The 18,760-nt window shown below is 49.8% G+C and overlaps 2 protein-coding genes across 2 annotated transcripts in view; one reads left to right on the top strand and one right to left on the bottom strand.

Annotated features, from left to right (window-relative positions):
• Window positions 1–18,760, top strand: part of Ehd4 (EH domain containing 4) — a 738,029-nt gene that overhangs the window by 113,429 nt on the left and 605,840 nt on the right. The gene's annotated exons all lie outside the window — the stretch shown is intronic.
• The window catches only part of Mapkbp1 (mitogen-activated protein kinase binding protein 1), a 55,631-nt gene that overhangs the window by 5,283 nt on the left and 31,588 nt on the right, over window positions 1–18,760 (bottom strand). The window contains exons 3-22 of the mRNA XM_042687885.1: window positions 12,315–12,377; window positions 12,117–12,174; window positions 11,321–11,491; window positions 10,586–10,723; window positions 9,818–10,000; window positions 9,112–9,272; window positions 7,204–7,393; window positions 6,504–6,650; window positions 6,115–6,290; window positions 5,128–5,219; window positions 4,769–4,894; window positions 4,350–4,420; window positions 4,093–4,214; window positions 3,384–3,459; window positions 3,165–3,276; window positions 2,795–2,858; window positions 2,429–2,563; window positions 2,158–2,294; window positions 1,915–1,970; window positions 101–337 (exon numbers count right to left, since the gene is read on the bottom strand). Of these exons, the coding sequence (XP_042543819.1) occupies window positions 101–337; window positions 1,915–1,970; window positions 2,158–2,294; window positions 2,429–2,563; window positions 2,795–2,858; window positions 3,165–3,276; window positions 3,384–3,459; window positions 4,093–4,214; window positions 4,350–4,420; window positions 4,769–4,894; window positions 5,128–5,219; window positions 6,115–6,290; window positions 6,504–6,650; window positions 7,204–7,393; window positions 9,112–9,272; window positions 9,818–10,000; window positions 10,586–10,723; window positions 11,321–11,491; window positions 12,117–12,174; window positions 12,315–12,377 (2,515 nt within the window). The remainder of the gene's footprint in view (window positions 1–100; window positions 338–1,914; window positions 1,971–2,157; window positions 2,295–2,428; window positions 2,564–2,794; window positions 2,859–3,164; window positions 3,277–3,383; window positions 3,460–4,092; window positions 4,215–4,349; window positions 4,421–4,768; window positions 4,895–5,127; window positions 5,220–6,114; window positions 6,291–6,503; window positions 6,651–7,203; window positions 7,394–9,111; window positions 9,273–9,817; window positions 10,001–10,585; window positions 10,724–11,320; window positions 11,492–12,116; window positions 12,175–12,314; window positions 12,378–18,760) is intronic.

The raw sequence follows: 18,760 nt of genomic DNA, 5'->3' as shown, positions 1-18,760 counted from the left end.
ACGGGCCACAGGGCAACAAGCCTGGCTGCAGCTGTGCTCAGTCCCAGCTGCTGGCCTGAGCTGACAAAGGCTCCTCAGCACTGGGAGGAAGCCGGCTCACCTGGCAGGCTCGGGAGGTGGCAGGGTCCTGCGGTCTGTCTTTCCCAGGACTGCGCATGGCCACAGCTGGAGGGTCCTGGCTGGGCTCCTGAGGGCCTGGGGTCAGGGTTTCCAGCTGCCGTAGGTCCAGCATGGAGCGAACGCTCAGTTCCACACCTGGCTGGGCCCAGCGCCCCCTTCTTCTAGGTCCTGAGTTTGCTACAGGTGCTGAATCCAGGAACTCCCCGGGCTCCTGCGCCTGGTAGGAGTGGAGGAAGAGTAAGAACTATGCATGCTCTCAGCAAACATGCGCCTTACTGCACGCCAGGCACTCTCCACGGGTTCATTCCATTCTGCAACCTTACAATGTCCCCATTCTACAGGAGGGAATCAGAAGGCCCAGGTGGCGAGTTCAGCCCTGCCACAGTAAGTGGCCTGAGGGTTAGGCGCCTTCAGGCCACGCTGTGGCTGCTCTCATCTCACAGGCCCCTCTAGTCTCTGCCTTTGCCAGCATCATGCGCTCCACACACAGAACTCCTGTGAGGCAGCCCCAACAGGACTCTGAAGACCCTGCTTCACAACTAGTACCAAGGATGAATCAGAAGTGCAGACTTGAGGCCCCTGGTGTGGTGAGGTCGCACCAGATTCCACACCATTAGGCCGTGGGGCTGGAAGCCTGGGCTGGGCCAGGCTGCTCGGGAGCACTGCTGCTCCTGTGGCTTCTCCCTTAGCTGTCCTCAGCTTACCTCTTAGCTGTTTGGTATTTTTTTTTGGCCAGTCCTGGGGCTTGAACTCAGGGACTGGGCACTGTCCCTGAGCTGCTTTTGTTCAAGGCTAGCACTCTACCATTTGAGCCACAGCGCTACTTTTGGCTTTTTCCATGTATGTAGTACTGAGGAATGCTTCATGCATGCTAGGTAAGCTCCCTGCCACTAAGCCACATTCCCAGCCCTAGCTGGGGCCTTTATAATGACCATTTCTCCAGATTTCTACTCTTGTTTTTCTGAACTTTCTTTGTAACTACTGGGCTCACACCCCGCCTTCCTTGTCACCTCCCAACCTCAGGCTGCCAGGCCCAGGCAGGTGAGCAGGTGGCACACCTGACTTGTGACTGTCCTCATCTAGCACAAGAAGGAAAGACTAGCCGGGTGCTGGAGGCTCACACCTGTAATCCTAGCTACTCAGGAGGCTGAGATCTGAGGATCGCGGTTCAAAGCTAGCCTGGGCAGGAAAGTCCATGGCATTCTTATCTCCAATTAACCCCCAGAAAACCAGAAGTGGCACTGTGGATCAATTGGTAGAGCACTAGCCTTTTTTTTTTTTGTTTTTGTTTTTTTTTTTTTTGGGTCCGGTTGTGGGGCCTGAACTCTGGGCCTGGGCGCTGTCCCTCAGCTCTTCAGCTCAAGGCTAGCGCTCTACCACTTGAGCCACAGTGCCACTTCCGGCTCTTTTCTTTTTGCTTATGTGGTGCTGAGGAATCGAACCCAGGGCCTCATGCATGCAAGGCAAGCGCTCTACCACTGAGCCACCTTCCCAGCCCTAGAGCACTAGCCTTGAGCTGAAGGACAGTGCCTAGGCCCAGAGTTCAAGTCCCACGACCAACAAAAAACAAAACACAAAACAAAGACTAGGACACCCCTATCCCCAAACCACAAACAGCCCAGTGGCTTGAACTCTTCCCACATACAGCCTTCTTTAGAAACAGGCCAGAGGCACACTGGCAAACTATGCCCAAATGCCTCACAAGGCACAGAAGGGGGGGGGGGAGCTCTGCTTCCACCCCCTCTCACTTCCTGTAGCCTTGGAAGCATATGTCAGTATGGATGCGATGCTCACCCGACTCATCTCCCAGTGGGACAGGCTTCGGAGCAGAGCTGGGCCAGGGACTGAGGCTAGAAAGAAATAGGCAATCAGAAGGAGTATCTCTGCCTGCTCACCCGGGCCCAGGGCTCATATGAGCCAATCTCCTGTGTGGGCACATCACGCCTCAGTTCCCTGTCGCCCCATGGTTCTAGGAAGGGCCCATATAGCCACTATACCAGCTACCGCCTGTCTGGCACTACAGCAGACTGCACAAACCTGGCTCTTTCGTGGTGCTCTTGGCAAGGACGGGCAGAGCTGGCAGTTCTTCCTCTTCGGTACCCTCATCTTCTCCCTCCTTGTCACTGTCTGATGAGAGAGCTGGTCCAGAAGAGAGCATCACTGGAGCCTGGGGCCTGAGTCCAAGACAAGGAAGGTCATGGCAAGAGGAAACTGACTGGGGGAAGAAGCCAACACGAATAATGGGTCTTTTCGTGAGAAGGAAGGTGGAGGGACCCCCACCTATCACGTGCCCATGTTCCGTGCTTACCGGGGAGGCCCAGAAGCCCTTTGGCTGGAAGATGGTCCTTGCTGCTTGCCTCCTCGCTGCCGCTGGCGCAGCTCAGCCAGACGCTGCCTCATACTGATGGTCATCTCAGAGCTCAGGCGCCAGACAAATATGCAGCTAGAGCAGAGGGCGGGTGAGGGAGGGGCTGAGTGGGACTCTGGAGAGTGCTCCGAGTCCTGCTTCCCTGATGACCGGAAAGGAGCCCCCAGTTACCCTCCACTGCCAGTTCAGGCCCAGCGAGAAATATCCCTCTTCAGCCCCACTTCCCACACCTCTGTAAGATGAGGGGCAGGGGGAAGGTGGACCAGAGGAAGAATCTCTCTCTCAGAAAAGCTGCCTTCTGCTCACCTGTCCCCCGACACCGAGATGAGATGTTTGCAATCATTACTAAATTTCATGCCAGTGACAATCTCTGTGAGGAACAAAGAATATAGCCTGTGAGCTGCATTGAATTCCCAACCAGATGCCTGTCTGTGCTAGGGTGGGCATGGTAGAGACTCAAGTGCCCTCCACACCCCTGGCTCCCTGCTCTGAGTCTGCACGTGGAGGAGGGGAGAGGCAGCATGCTGCACCATCTGCCAGCAGAGCCTCCCTGCTTCAGGCAAGGAGGCCCCTACTGGGGTGGCATTGGTCAGAGCTGCTGGGACTTCCCTCAGCAAGGACTAAGGGAAGAAAGAATATAGAGTTCAATGGCTAGGGAAGTGGGAGCTACACTCACCGGAGTGACCAAACATGGTGGCCACGCACTCGCCGGAGGAGAAGTCAAAAATGGAGAGGTTCTTGTCAGAGCAGCTGGTGGCAATGTAGATCCCCGAGGGGTCTGTCTGCACCTGAACAGAGGCACACAGCTGACAGAGCCCAGGAGTACCAGTCCCTCTTCACCCAGAGCCCCGCGGGCCCCCTCCAGCCCTGTGCTTACCCCCCTCTCGGCCCCTACCTTGATGAGAGTGCCATCCTCACCCTGCGACCCTTTAAACAGCTTTTTCTGCTTCCCGCTGCTAATGTTAAAGATCCTGTAGAGAAATGGCTCATATATATACCGAGGAGTAAAGACCAGGCAACACCTGGACAGTAGAAACTCCAGCAATCATGCCCAGCCCATTTTTTTGGGAGCTACCCCCACCAGATCTACTATTCTTAGTTAACACAAAGTACTTTTTCTGTGGGCTCAAGGAGATACAAAGTCCTGGTCAAAAAAATAGGTGTGGGGCTGGGATGTAGCTCAGTGGCAAAGCGCCTGCCTAACAAGTGCAAGTCCTGGGTTCTACCCCAGAACTAAAAAACAAAAGACAAAAAATATACATACAGTTAAAAAATAAAAAGGGGCTGGGAAGCTTAGTGGTAGAGTATTTGTCTAGCATGCATGAAGCCCTGGGCTCCATTCCTCAGTACCACATACACAAAAAAAAGCGCCAGAAGTGGCGCTGTGGCTCAAGTGGTAGAGTGCTAGCCTCAAGCAAAAGAAGCTCAGGGACAGTGCCCAGGCCCTGAGTTCAAGTCCCAGGACTGGCAAAAGAATAATAATTTTTTTTTAAAAAAAAGATAGGTGTGGAGTCTGAGCTGCATAGAGCTGACCCACCTAGAATAAGAACAAATCCTAGAGAATGCACGAATAGGGCCAGACAGGCTGCCAAGGGGATGCCCACCGGATATTTCGGTCCTGGCAGCCAATGGCTGTGTACTTCCAGCTGGGCTCCACATCCATGTCGTAGAGGGTTGTCTTCCGTACCACGTGGTGTGTCCGTGTGAACTGTACTCCATCTCCAGACTACAGGAATGAAGGATAGGGGCAGACCCCCATCAAATGCATCACCAGGCCCACCAGGCCCCGCTTCACCCCCTTTCCTCTTTGATAGAGACCCCACTCCCACCCTGCCCCTTGCAGGGACACCAGTACCCTCACCTTCTGTGCAGTGCGAAAGTAGATGCTCTTGTCTGCTCCACAGCTGATCATGCGCACTTGCCCATCGCTGGCTAAGGAGGAGAAGCCTAGCTGTTCCCAGGTCCCACCACAAGGGAGCAGCCTTTTCCCTACCTTCCCATTGTGTTGGAAGAGCCCTGTTCAAACTATTTAACTTGGTAGGATAACCAATCAGAATGCTTCTCTCTAAACAACAATCAGAATGCTTCTCTCTAAACCCAGATTTTCCTTTCTGCCTATCCTCAGCCCAACCTGGTTGGCTCTGGATCCCCTGGACTGAAAGTCTACATCCTACCTGCCTTTACATCCAGCCCCAGGCCTCCCACCACTAGCAGACCTTTCTCATGGAAAAATGGGGTGGTGGTAGGTAGCAGGATGTGTCTCCATTGCCCTGTTCCCACCTGCAAACTTGACAGCAGTGATGGAAGATGAGTGCTCATCCAGTGTCTGCTGTAGGCTATACTCCCTCCCAGCATCCAGCACGTGGATCAGCCGGTCCCGGCTTGCTGATGCCAGCAACTTCAGACCTGTGGGTAGAAGAACTCCTCTGGCTCACATGTGCCCTGAGCAGGCTCCTAAAGCCTGCAAAGACCCCAAGGGAACTAAGTCTCATAACCTTAAGCTACATAAACCACAGAGCAGGGAAAGTTGTCCTCTTCTTAACCTGTGAAAATCAAGTGGTCCAAGATTGCAAGCCCCACATCTAAGAGCCAGAATGATCCCTGCATGACACCCAGGCCATTCTGGTTATCCGCCTTACCTGTGTCTGGCTTGGAGTATTCCAGACACAGGATCTCTGAATCATGGGCCTCCACCTTGAGCATTTCATTCAGGGACTGCAGTTCATGCACCCTGAAAAGATGAGGGGAAGGAGGAAGAGGCGGCTGTTAGGCTGCAGGGAAAAGGGCTCCCTTCATCAGCTGCACCCTCCCCTTCCCTCACTCATTCATTCTTTTTAAGCTTAGAAAAAAGCTGCATGAAGAGAGAGATGTCTGTTTTCCTCAGTCAGCTTTGTCTAGTATTAACATCTTATAAAGTACAACTATCAGACCAGGACATTTATAATGGTACACTACTATTAACTAAAGATCACATGCAAAATGTCACCACAGAGTACCAATGGCATTTAGCAGTTCCTTCTCTTTAATCCCCTGTAGTTCATAATTGCTTCATCTTTCGTACCTTTATGACCATGACACTTTTGAAGCACTTATCAGTTGTGTGTACTCTGTTGTGTGTACCTCAGTGTGAATCTGTCTGGTGTTCTGTCACGATTGAATTTATTTGGTTTTGGTTTTGTTTTGTTTTCCTGGTTGGTTGTGGGGATTGAACTCTGGGCTTGGGTGCTGTCCCTCAGCTCTTCAGCTCAAAGTAAGCACTCTACCACTTGAGTCACAGCACCACTTACGGTTTTCTGATGGATAATTGGAGTTAAGAGTGTCACAGACTTTCCTGCCCAGGCTGGCTTAGAACCATGATCCTCAGATCTCAGCCTCCTGAGTAGCTAGGATTATAGGTGTGAGCCACCAGTGCCCGGCATATGTGTTTTTGGGTACCAAAGAATAGTGAAATGGTGACATGTGGATATTAACCATAATCACCTGGTTAGGATCATTTCTGCTGGGTTCTTCATCGCAAAGTTATTGTCTTTCCTTTTATTGAGACAATCCTAAAACTCTGCTTCTTGGGGCCCTAACTACACAGCCACCATGGGAGGCAGTCACACGCACTCCAGCCCAGGCATTACCTAAGTGTGCCCATACGGTCTCCCGAAGCTAGATGTTGTCCATTGGGGCTGATACACACAGAGCGGATGCCCACACGAGGATCCATCAGGGACCCATCAGCCTTGTCTCCTCCGGGCAGTTCAGTGTCCAGCAGGGCCTGAGTGTTCCCGTCCACATAGATTATCTTAATGAGATCCTAGTGGAACAGGTCAAAGAGGCAGATAAGGCAGAACAGACATTATACTGCTGCAAAGGGGGAAGAGTGTTGGGCAAAATAAACCCTTGTTTCATAGAGGCCAGAAAAAAGCTGCAAGGTCAACGTCTGAGAACCTAGTTCCTCAAGCCAAAGGACAAACATTGTGGGTATAGGGTACTAAGCATGCAGAGAAGCCCAGGGACACAGGCTCACATTGCTGAGGATGTTCCGGTGCAGGGTAGAGCCATGTACCCCAGAGCTCTCGGTGTTCCACAGGCGGATGGTACTGTCTGAGGAACAGGTAATAAAGGAACTGGGAGGCAGACAGGCCTGGTTGCTGTCCTTCACCTCAGGGTAGACCTGAAGGGACAGAAGCAAAGAGTCAGACTTCTATTTAGGGAACACTCTTTGAGCTGCCCAAGGAAATGAAAGGAATTGAAATTAAAGACAATGCTGTCCAAGGCTGAGTTGGGTGTCTGGCACATAGTAAGCAAGACGTAACTGTTATGTATACTACATAATTACCGAAGGAAAGCCTATTAACTTAGCACCTACTATACATCAGGCACTCCTCTGGCTCCCACTTACATCATTTAATTTTATTCTTAGAACAATTAATCAGGCACATCATTTTACAGTTGAGGAGACTAAGGCTTGGTCAAGCGTGGTAACCTGTCCAAGATCATTGACACCATGATGAGGCAAAACTAAGATAGACAGGGGCACGCTGAAGAAGACTGTGGTGGATAAGCAGTAAGACTCAAGCTCAGTCCCCAGGATGCATGCCAGGGGTGTCACTGGAAAAACAAGGAGGCAGCAGGTATATAAAGTCATACTTCCAGTTCCCACATCTCTGTCTTGACACTAGTACCTCAGTGAACCCCGTTTGAGGCCAGCTGGGCCACCCACATACCTCCACACTCCAGACGCAGGAGGAATGGTACAGAGCGGAGTACACCTTGCCCACTTTCTTGGGGTCCCTCACATCCCAAACGTAGATGCTGTGGTCATTGTACACACAGGACAGCCACTGGTTAGTTGGATCAAAGGTCAAGGCAATCGTGTCTGGATACCTGGCATTGGGTCCTCCAGAGAAGAGGCGACTACGGGAGAGAGGAAGGCACAACCCCGTGAGGGCGAAGGGAGTGAAGAGAAGGGCCGGGCAGAGCTGGAGGGCCCTCTCCAGGCGTGCAAGGAGAGGCTTAGGAGGAAAGAACCGGTCCACAGCTGCCATCAGTGGGAGGGCACCCAGCCCTAGCTGCTGGGCCTTGGTGTCCCCCTATGAACATATGCCACCTTACAGACAGACCATCAGACGAGGTGATTCTGTGGCCAGGACGGGAGTGAAGCAAAAACAAAAATCACAACTGCACACAGATCAAATCAAGATCACCAAACAAGCCACAAAAAATGGAACTGGGAGCTGGGCACTGGTGGCTCACGCCTGTAATCCCAGCTACTCAGGAGGCTGAGATCTGAGGATCACGGTTCAATGCCAGCCCAGGCAGGAAAGTCCATGAGACTCTTATCTCCAATAAACCACTCGAAAACCGGAAGTGGCACTGTGGCTCAAGCGGTAGAGCGCTTGCCTTGAGCTGAAGAGCGCAGGGACAGCACCCAGACCCAGAGTTCAAGCCCTACGACCAACCAAAAAAAAAAAAATGGAACTGGGGATGAAGATCAGTAGTGGTGCATTTGCCTATCCTAAGTGAGGCCCGCTCAATTCCAAACACTGAAACCAAATCTACTATAGCACTTGCCTAATAAACAACAAAAATGACCAAGTACTGCCCTCTCCCATCTGATTGGTGGCTGTGTCTTTAACATGACAGCTTGACCCCATACTTTTCCTTGTAGTTCTTAAAGATTGTCAAGATGTCCAATTATATAACTTGCCCCCCTTTCTGACAGCATCCAATCAGAACAAAACTCTAATCCCTTGAACTATTATTATTATTATTTTTGTCGGTCATAGGGCTTGAATTCTGGGTTTGGGTGCTGTCCTTGCGCTCTTCAGCTCAAGGTGAGCGTTCTACTGCATGAGCCACAGCGCCACTTCCGGTTTTCTAGTGGCTTATTGGAGATAAGACTTGTCTTACAGACTTTCCTGCCCGGGCTGGCTTTGAATTGTGATCTTCAGATCTCAGCCTCCTGAGTAGCTAGGATTACAGGCGTGAGCCACCAGTACCCGGCTCCTTGAACTATTCCAGGCAGGAGCAGGGAGTGGTAGCCCGTGCCTGCAGTCTTACCTATGATGAGAAGCTTGAAACAAATGGACTATGGCTCAAGTACACATAGACCCTATCTCAAAAACAACCAGCACAAAAAGGGCTGAAGGTGTAGTTCATAGGTAGAATGCTTACACAGCAAGGAAGAAGCTCTGAGTTCAAACTCAAGAATTCTTATAAGAGAAAGGAAAGAAAGAAAGAAGGAAAGAAATAAAGGAAGGAAGGAAGGAAGGAAGGAAGGAAGGAAGGAAGGAAGGAAGGAAGGAAGGAAGGAAGGAAAGGGAGAGAGAGAGGGAGCAGGGAGGAGGGGGGAAGAAAGGAGAGAAGAGAGGAGAGGAAAGGAAAGGACAGGACAGGAGAGGGGAAAGAAAGGGAAAGGAAAGGAAGACCAAGCCCTGTCAGAAGCTCCTCCTAGAATCCCTTGCCAAGATATTCATGGTCCCTGCATGGGGTCTCCTTGGCTCCAATTTAAGTACCAAGAAGCCAAGAGTGCTTGTTTCTGGTAATCTTTGGCCTTCTGATACTTTGGCCTTTGATTCCACAAAGCATGGACAAACAAGGCTGGACACAGAGGCTGCAGCCCACACGCTCACCTGGCCTCAGTGATGCTGGCAATGTCTGTGCCCAGTGCATGGGGTCTGGGCAGGGTGCTGAGGAAGTGCAGGTTAGCGGGGTTGAAGAGGCGCACAGTGCCATCAGCACAGCCGCAGAAGATGTAGTCCTGGCTCACAGAGATGCAGTGCGCCACTGTAGTCTGTGGGCAGAGTGGCGCAGGTCAGTAAGGGCCACCTGCCCACTGGGTCTCATCTCCTCCTCCCCACCCCTCCGCAAGTCACAGTCACTTGCAAGAGGAGAGTCCGGCCAAGACCGGAATGAGGGAGAAGCAGCCCAGCTGCTCAGTCCTGAGCCCCTCACTGTCATCAGAAATGCCCGCCCTCCCTCCAGCCGCGGGACCCGAGGGACCACAGTCCTGCACAGTTGGGGCTGGAAATCAGGCACCTTTCTAAGGCACAGAGGATGGAGTTTTAGATAAAAACAGCAAAGAGAAAGAAATAGCCTGTGGGAGAGAGGAAGGTCTAGCAGCACTTACTGTGAAGCTGTCTGTATTCTGAGCAGAGGAGGAAAGCAGGGGAAGAGACACAGAGAGAAAGAGAGAGAGAGCAAGAGGAGGCAGGTCACCAGGGCAGGTCACCAGGGCTAGCACCCCAGGCTTCCTTTTCCTGGGGTCCCCTCCCGCATGCACAATGCCAATGCTGAGCTGAGACCTGGTGGGCCTTTCCCAGGAACGGAGGTACTGACCCTCAACTCCACCCACTTGTCCAGGAGCCTGCGGTCACTGAACTCGCACAGCAGCCCTGAGGATGTGATGCAGAATGTGCTGTCCGCCTTCTTCCCTCGACCACAGGCTACGTCCGTGAACAAGTTGTTCCGCAGCTCCCCCAGGAGCCCGGAGCGGCCCAGCAAGGGCACGGTAGCATTCACCTGTGGAGACACAGCACGGCTGTCCGGCCATCCACCTCAGACCCTGTCCCTGCAGATGAGGCACTAGCACGAAGACGGCAAGCAGCAAGCCCTTGTTCCTTAAGACCACTGTGAGCCAGCAGAAGAGGCCCAGCTGAACGCATGTATAATATTATTTCTTTGTTGCTTTGTATGTCCCTCCCCCACAGTGTAACCCCCGCTTTCACTATATTTGATGTCAGTATAACATGTGGAGGAGACGGGGACAAACAAGTCGTTTAAGGATTCAGGTGGACCTGTTGCAACAATGAGAAGTACAAAATGTCATGTCAAAACCAGCTTTACAATGTCAGTGGGGGGGGAGGGGGGGTATGATTGGGTGGGGGGGAGGGGGGAGGCTGGGAAGGGAGGTGAAGGGCAAACAAAGGAGGCTGCAATGCTTGGTAAGAAATGTATGCATTTTCCTGCCCATGTAATTGTAACCCCTCTGTACAGTATGTTCTCAAATAAAATAAAATAAAATTTAAAAAAAAAAAAAAAAAAAAAAGAAGAGGCCCAGCTGGAGCCGAGTGGGCTCAGTGCAGGCTGAGCACCTCAGCCCCTCACCTTGGAGGTCTTACTGTCGTCCAGGTACCAGAACTTGATGTGGCGGTTGCCTGCAGTGACAAAGTAGCTGCAATCTTCAGAAAAGGACACTGCTGTCACTCGACTAGACACTTTGTTGGAGGCCACCACAATGTTTTTCTGGAGGGAAATTCAAAGAATGAATCAAGGCTGTGTCTCTTGGGGCTAAGAAGGAGGAGGTTCTGAGAACAGATGAGAGCTAGAAACAATTTCTACTTAAAAAGTGTTTTTTTTTTTTGTTTTTTTTGTTTGTCATGGGCACTGTCCCTGAGCTCTTTTGCTCAAGGTGAGTGCTCTACCACTTTGAGCCACAGCACCACTTCTGATTTTCTGGTGGTCAATGGGAGGTAAGAGTCTCACGGACTTTCCTGCCTGGCCTGAATCCTCAGATCTCAGCCACCTGAGTAACTAGGATTGTAGATGTAAGCTATGAATGCCCAACTAAAAACAGTGTTTTATTTCAGGATTTGCCACTCTGAAAAAGTGGGGTGTGCAGGAGCTTTTTTTTTGGGGGGGAGGATTTCCTCAGGAGTACTTGAAGGCATAAGCTAGCCCTGCTAGCTCCATGCACATGGGTGCTCTTTTCCTGTCTCAGGTAATTTTCTAGAACAATCTGAAGACCAGCTGGGTGGGGTGAAGCAGCTCAGGTCAGCAGCTTCCTGAGTCCTCACTGATCCCCACGCCACTCCCAGACTGCCTCCTGCATAGTCCACTCACCTTCCAGGCCCAAACGTTGACAATCATGTCATGCTGGTAGCCCACGGACACAATATACTTGGCGCTGGGGGAGAAGGCCACACAAGCCACACCATACTTATGCTCCTGCAGCTCCGCCACCTGGCTGTGCTCAGCCACGTCCCAAACCCGCACGGCAGGCATGTGCCCACTCTGAAGAGGGCGAGAAGCAGGAGTGAGGACTGCAGGGAGGCGTGCTGCCTCCGTAACCTTCCAGAGAGGGCCTCACCTTCTCAGCCACAGGACACCATCCTCTACTGCCCACCTCCCTCCCAGCTAACAGCCAAGAGCAGGCGACCAAATACGAGAAAGGTACAGAGGACATATACATGCGAGGGGGCCCAATTTTGTCTCTGAGTGGGGATTCATACTTCTGCTTGGTCAAAACTCCTTGAATCAATCTAGAGATTTATTCTCTAGATTCTAGAATCTGCTACCACTCAGGTCTACCTCTGCTCTCAAATGCCTTCCTGAGAGATGGCGAAGGCAGGGGACCTCGTGGGCCCAGTAGGGCCTGGGGATGAGGGCTGTTCTCAGTGCTTCCTTCACCTTCATGGTAAGTGGAACCCAGGAACTCAGAATCCAGAGAACAGACAGCTTTGGGGCAGACCCGGCAATGTGTGCGTTAGCAAGCCCTCAGATGATCCTGGTATACACTTCAAGGGACAGCAAAACCAGGCTTTGGCATTAATTCAAAAGGTCAAAGTGACAGCTATATGGCAGTATGGCCTGGATAGTGGCTTTCTGCTGTGGGCGGGCCATCCTCTTCCTCACTCACCTCTCCAGTGACCAAGTACTTGCCATCAGGGGAGAAGGCAAGGGCAGTGATGGTTTTCCTGAAAGAGACGGGCAGGCTTAGATGGGCACTGGTGGGCATCCCAGCCCCAGCCTCTGCAAAGGCGAGGCTGGCAGATGCCAGGGGCACCGTGGCACTTCTCTGGAGACCCCGGGCCAGTGCCCTCCCATTGCCTCCTACCTGGAACTGTTGAGGATGTGGTGCTGCTTGTGCTTCCGGGGGTTGAACAGCACAACCACACACCTGAGGAGGTGAGACAAAACTCTAAGTAAGCCCCAAACTATGGCTCCCCCAAGACTTCCTAGGCTACCCAGGAGAAGGAGCATGGACAATCAGCTCAGCGAGGCTCTGCTCTTCCCTCCTCACCTACGATGGCCTATCTGCAGCTTCAAGAGCACAAAAGTTCCAGCAGGAGACGAGAAGACTGTGCCACCACACCCATGAGCACAGCCCTGTCTTGGGTCATGCCCAGGAAAGGCAGCAGGGACACAGGCCTCACATGCCCAGGAGAAGATGCACCAGGGGAGAGGAAGTGTGACTTGGGCAGGAGCTCCCCCATCCTCCCCTGCGCTAAGGGATGAAGAAGAGCAAGGGAGGCTGTGTGCAGGGTGAGAACACAGGAAGACCATTATGTTGAGGGAGGAGGGAGAGACGGTGCTCCTAATTATTCAGATTTGGAGACCTTCCAACACAGAGAAAGTCAGCGAGCAAGAGACCACCCCACAGTCTCTCTTTCCCCACTGCGGATGCCACATGAGGGTAGAATGGGGTCATGGTAGAGGTCTTCCCAAGAGAACATGAGGGCTGTTCTCAAAACCACCCAGGAGTCTCCTCGTGTTTCCTGGTGAGCTTCCAGCAAGTTCCTCAGTCAGCTAGGGAGCTGAGGGTGGGGCACAGCTGACATCAGTCACTGGCCCTCTACCTCCAAGTCCCTGCCAGGCAGAGTGGACCAAGCCCTCTCCACCATGAGGGCTGGGCTGAGCTGAGTCAGGGAAGTCAGAGCCCGGGGGTGCAGAGACGGTACACTCTTGTACAAGAAGAAGAGGCCTCCGTCCCTAGGGGAAGGCCGGGCCTTCCACACCCCCTTCTTGCACAAGCCCAGGCCTGCTGCCACCATGATGAGCTAGGCCTCTGAGACCTGGTGCCTTCAGACTTTTCCTTTCAGACTAAGTAAAATTAGAGGGTGACTCTATGGCACAGCCATCCCTCTAGCCTCATGTAGCACTACGACCCGCTCCCGCAGACCCTACTGCCCTTCACCAGGGCTGTTTGTACTCTGTCCAAAGTACATCTCAACGTGTAACATTCTATATAATTTACTTCATGCATCGATTGCCAGCTTTGTGAAAATGGTGTTTTTGTTTATTCTGTTTACTGTTAAGCTCCCAGGCTCTAGACAGACACTCAATACATGCTTGAGAAGGGTAAATAAAATGGTAAGTCATCACACTCATCCCAAAACCAAGTAAGGATCCAGCAAAAAAAAAAAAAAGAGAGAGAGAACTATAGACCAATTTCTCTGATGAACACATATGTAAAACTCTTCAATAAAACAACCAACAGAATCCAGAAACAAATTTTAAAATCATACATTATGACCAATTAGGCTTCATCCCACAGATAAAAGGCTGGTTTAACATATGCAAATCAATAAATGTAATTCACTAGAGCCAAGGACAAAAACCAATAATCATCTCAATAGATGAGAAAAAAAGCCTTCGACAAAATACAACATCCATTCATGTGAAATGCTTTGGAGAAACTAGGAATAAAAGGAACATTTCTTACTATATATGACAGACCAACAGCCTACATCATACTAGGAGAAAACTAAAATCATTTCCCCTAAACTCAGGAGCAAGGAAAGGATGCCCACTTTCTCCACCTCTCTTCAATATAGATCTGGAATTCTTAGCCACAGCAAAGAGGTAAGAAAAAGACATAAAAGGGATCCACATAGAGAAAGAAGAAATCAAACTATCCCTATTTGCAGATGACATGATCTTATAGCTAAAGGACCCAAAAATTCATATGGAACAATGAAAGACTTAGAATACCAAAGCAATTCTAGGCAAAAAAAAAAAAAGGTGCGGGGGCTGGGAAGGTGGCTCAGTGATAGAGTGCTTGCCTAGCATGCATGAAGCCCTGGGTTCAATTCCTCGGTACCACATACATACACAGAAAAAGCCACAAGTGGCGCTGTGGCTCAAGTGGTAGAGTGCTAGCATTGAGCAGCTCAGGGACAGTGAGTTCAAGCCCCAGGACTAGCAAAAAAAAAAAAAAAAGCAATGTGGGTGGTATCACAATACCAGATTTCAAACAGCTTGATATTGGCACAAAAATAGACCTGAAGATCAATGGAATAGATTAGAAGACCCAGAAATAAAATCACATACTTACAATCATCTGATATTTGAAAAAGGAGCCAAAGACATACAGTGGAAAAAACATAGCCTCTTCAACAACTGGTGCTGGGAAAATGGCACCCACATGCAGAAAACTGTAAGTAGACCCCTGCTTGTCACCATGCACTAATATCAATCAATGGGGATCAAAACCTCAACTTAGACCCAAAACTCTGAAACAGAGTAGCAGAAACATTAGAACTTCTAGGTATAGGCAGGAACTTCCTGAATAGAGTCCCAGTAACACAATAGATAGGAGAGAGACTTGACAAGTGGCACTACATCAAAATAAAAAGTTTCTACATAGCTAAGGACATAGTCACTAAATTAGAAAGATAGCCGAAAAACTAGGAAAAGATCTTTACCAGCAATATGTCAGCAAAGGTCTAATATCCAGTAAATACAAGGAGCTCAAGAAACTAACCTCTCCCAAACCTAACAAACCAATCACTAAATGGGCAAGGGAGCTAAGGAGAGACTTCTCAGAAGAGATAAAAATGTCAAAGAAACACATGAGGAAATGCTCATCAGCTCTGGCCATAAAGGAAATGCAAATAAAAACTCTGAAATTCCATCTCACCCCAACATACTGAATTTGAACAACAAATGCTGGTGGGGAAATGGGGGAACAGGAGCCCTACGCCTCTGCTGGTGGGAAGTTAAACTCGTACAACACTCAGGAAAGCAGTCTGGAGGTTCCTCAAAAACCAAACACAGACCTTCCACATGACCCAGCCACACCACTCCTCGACATCTATCCTGAGCATCATGAGCCAGGGTATGACAAGGCCACCTGCACAGCCATGTTCACTGCCACACTAGTCACAAGATATGAAAACAGTCCAGATCCACTCATTAGATGAGTGGATCAAAAAAAAAAAGGTGGTACCTATATACAATGGAATTTTACACAGCCATTAGAAAGAATAAAATAATGTCATTTGCAGGGAAATGGGTAAAACTAAAACAAACATGGTAAGAGAGACAAACAGTGCATACACAGATCTAAAATGCACTGGGACATGAGAAATTACACAGGATTCTAGATACTCACACACAGTGAAATCAAAAGAGGGTAGTCTTAGGAGAGCATCACACAGGTACAATACTCAAGTGCCTCTTCACATGTATATAAAATAATATACATACTGAAATGAACTCCAAAGACATGGAAACAAAGGACTTTTTTCTTTGTTTGTTTTTTGGGGTCCAGTCATGGGGCCTGAACTCTGGGCCTGGGCACTGTCCCTCAGCTCTTCAGCTCAAGGCTAGCACTCTACCACTTGAGCCACAGTGCCAATTCCAGCTTTTTTCTTGTGTGGTGCTGAGGAATCGAACCCAGGGCCTCTGGCATGGAAGGCATGCGCTCTACCACTGAGCCACCTTCCCAGCCCCTAAAGGACTTTTTTCTTAATTTGTTTTTTCTTTTTCTGATGACTGTATTCTTTATCTTATACACAGTGTATTCATGTGCACATCTGTAGGAGGGTTGGAGGAGGGCACAGAATCCGAGGAAAAAGGGTGAAAAATTGCAGCAGTGGACACTGGACATTGCTGAAAGTGGGTGGGAATGGGAGTGAGGGCACGGGAGAGAATAAAGGAACAGACGACATTGTACAGAGGGAAATGTACTTATTACCTGATGCATGTAAGTGTCTGCTGCTTATCATCTCTAAAATAACAATGTAAATTTAAAAAAAAATAAAGGTAAGTCACTAGCCACAGGATCTCAGAGCTGAATGCTGAGGAACAGCCTAGTGGCAGACCTTGGATTAGGGCCCAAGGGGAAGTCCATGGTTCTCCCACATCATAGCATTTGGGATAGCTCGAGTGATGCCCCGGGGCAGTACAGGGCAGAAAGAACAAGAGCAACCAGCCAGACCTCTCTGCTAATACAGTGTGATCTTGCACATGTTCCTTCACTCCTCCGAACCTCCATTTCCTCATCTATGAAGTACTATCTACCTCACAGAACTGCTGTGGGAACTGAAGATGATGAATAGTCAACCAGCGTGGTGTCTTATGCTATTTTCTTTTTCTTTTTTCTGTTGGTCGTGGGCTTGAACTCTGGCCTTAGGTGCTGTCCCTCAGCTCTTCAGCTCAAGGCAAGTATTCTATCGTTGAGCCAGAGCTCCACTTCTGATCTTCTACTGGTTTATTGGAGATAAGAGTCTCACAAACTTTCCTGCCCGGGCTGGCTTTTGTTTGTTTGTTTGTTTTTTTGGTCTGGTCGTGGGGCCAAACTCTGGGCCTGGGCGCTGTCCCTCAGCTCTTCAGCTCAAGGCTAGCACTCTACCACTTGAGCCACAGCGCCACTTCCAGCTTTTTTCTTTTTGCTTATATGGTGCTGAGGAATCGAACCCAGGGCCTCAGGCATGCAAGGCAAGCGCTCTACCACTGAGCCACCTTCCCAGTCCCCCGGGCTGGCTTTTGGAACAGTGATCCTCAGATCTCAGCCTCCTGAGTACCTATAGGACTACAGGCGTGAGCTACCAGTGCCTGACTTATGTTATTTTCTTGAAGGACACCCTAAACAAGGGTCAGAGGCAACTACTTTCCAGATGGTCAACAGTTCCAATAGGAAGTCCTACCGTGTCCTATACCAGACTTTCTGGATACTACTGAGTTTCCTGAAACTGTACTCATCCAGATTCACTTCCAAAGAGGGAAATCTGTGAACTTCAATTATCCCAAGAGACAAGGCAGCTAACACTTTTGCTGGGGGCGTGGCTGGTGGTCTTCCATGAGTTCCGCTGCCATCTTTGTTCTGAGCCACTTCACAGACTGGGTAACAGTAACTCCATGAATTCCATGGCTGGTGGTATAGGACTCCTGTCTGCTCAAAGGAGAATCTCCACGAGCAGCGGTGGTAATGGTAGGATCTGAGCACCCTCCTCCCCCTCATTCTGGTATGCTGACCAGTAGCTCCAACACATAAAGTGATTCCTCCTTTCCTTGGGACCTCTGCACTTGACAATTCCTCCATCTGGAACACTCTGGTGTGAAATCTCACGTGCCACTTCCTCCATGTCATTCAAGTTTAGTTCTAATGTTCCCCCATCACTGAGTCCTGAACCCCCGAATTTTATAGCAGCCCCCTATACTCCCCCTTGTTCACTTACTCTATGTCCCATCACCATTTTATTTTTCCCAATACTTGCCACTCTCTGACACCACCTTGCTCCCTTCCTTGTTCGCATGCTTCTAGTTTGCTCTATCAGCCTGCAGCCTAAGCCTGTGGAAGCAGTGACCCTGCCGGGCTTACTCACCACTCTTCTGGACAAGAGGAACGCATGTGTCATGAGCTGACTGTTATGGAAGATGGAGGGCCCTGCAGTGTGTGTGAGAGACGCGGGAAGCCATAGGAAAGGCACCAAGGACTCTGATGGGCAGCCCATCCAGCTTGTCTCATGGAGCAAGGGGCGCTCTGCGCTCCTGAAGGTCAGAGCTCACCAGACCTCGTCAGGAGAAGACTGTGCCTGTGCCTGCATCCTGGGAGCCCCCGCGTGGAGCTCAGTGCACAATCTCAGTGTAAAATCCAACTTAGGTTGAGTACACAGAGGACCTTCTCAAAAGTGAGTTTTCCCAACCTAGGTGCCCCACCACAAAATGAATGGATCCAAAAATTGTGGTATCTATACACAATGGAATATTATGCAGCCATTAGAAATGACAAAATAATGGCATTTGCAGGGAAATGGATGGAGCTAGAAGGAATCATGTTGAGCGAGGTAAGCCAAGAACGAAGAGACAAACGGTACATGGTCTCCCTCATAAGTGGATGCTAAATCCAAAAGGTTAGTGATACGACAAAACTAACAGGACTTAAGAAACAAAGAACTCCCGCTCATCTGGTTGAACCACTACTAAATATCCTCATGCTGCTGATCACAAATATGGTATATAACATGTGAACACTGTTATATATTACAGACTGTGGTAGACAATTTGCTCCAGGGAAGTTAGAATGAACTTGTGACTTTGAAATTATGTAATCATTTAATCACAATCAAAAAAAAAAAAAAAAAAAAAGAACCTCGGGGAAGGGAGGGAGGGAGGGGATGGTAGGGGGAAAACAATGGAGGGGGTAACAATGTTCAAGAGGAAGTGTACTCATAACCTCACTCATGTAACTGTAACCCTCTGTATAGTAGCTTTACAATAAAAAAATAAAATAAAATTAAAAAAAAAAAAAAAAAAAAAAAAGTGAGTTTTCCCTTT

This window comes from Dipodomys spectabilis, unplaced genomic scaffold, assembly GCF_019054845.1.
Source record: "Dipodomys spectabilis isolate Male_0828 unplaced genomic scaffold, ASM1905484v1 ptg000108l, whole genome shotgun sequence".
NCBI lineage: Eukaryota > Metazoa > Chordata > Mammalia > Rodentia > Heteromyidae > Dipodomys > Dipodomys spectabilis.
This window is presented reverse-complemented; position numbering and strand designations above follow the sequence as displayed.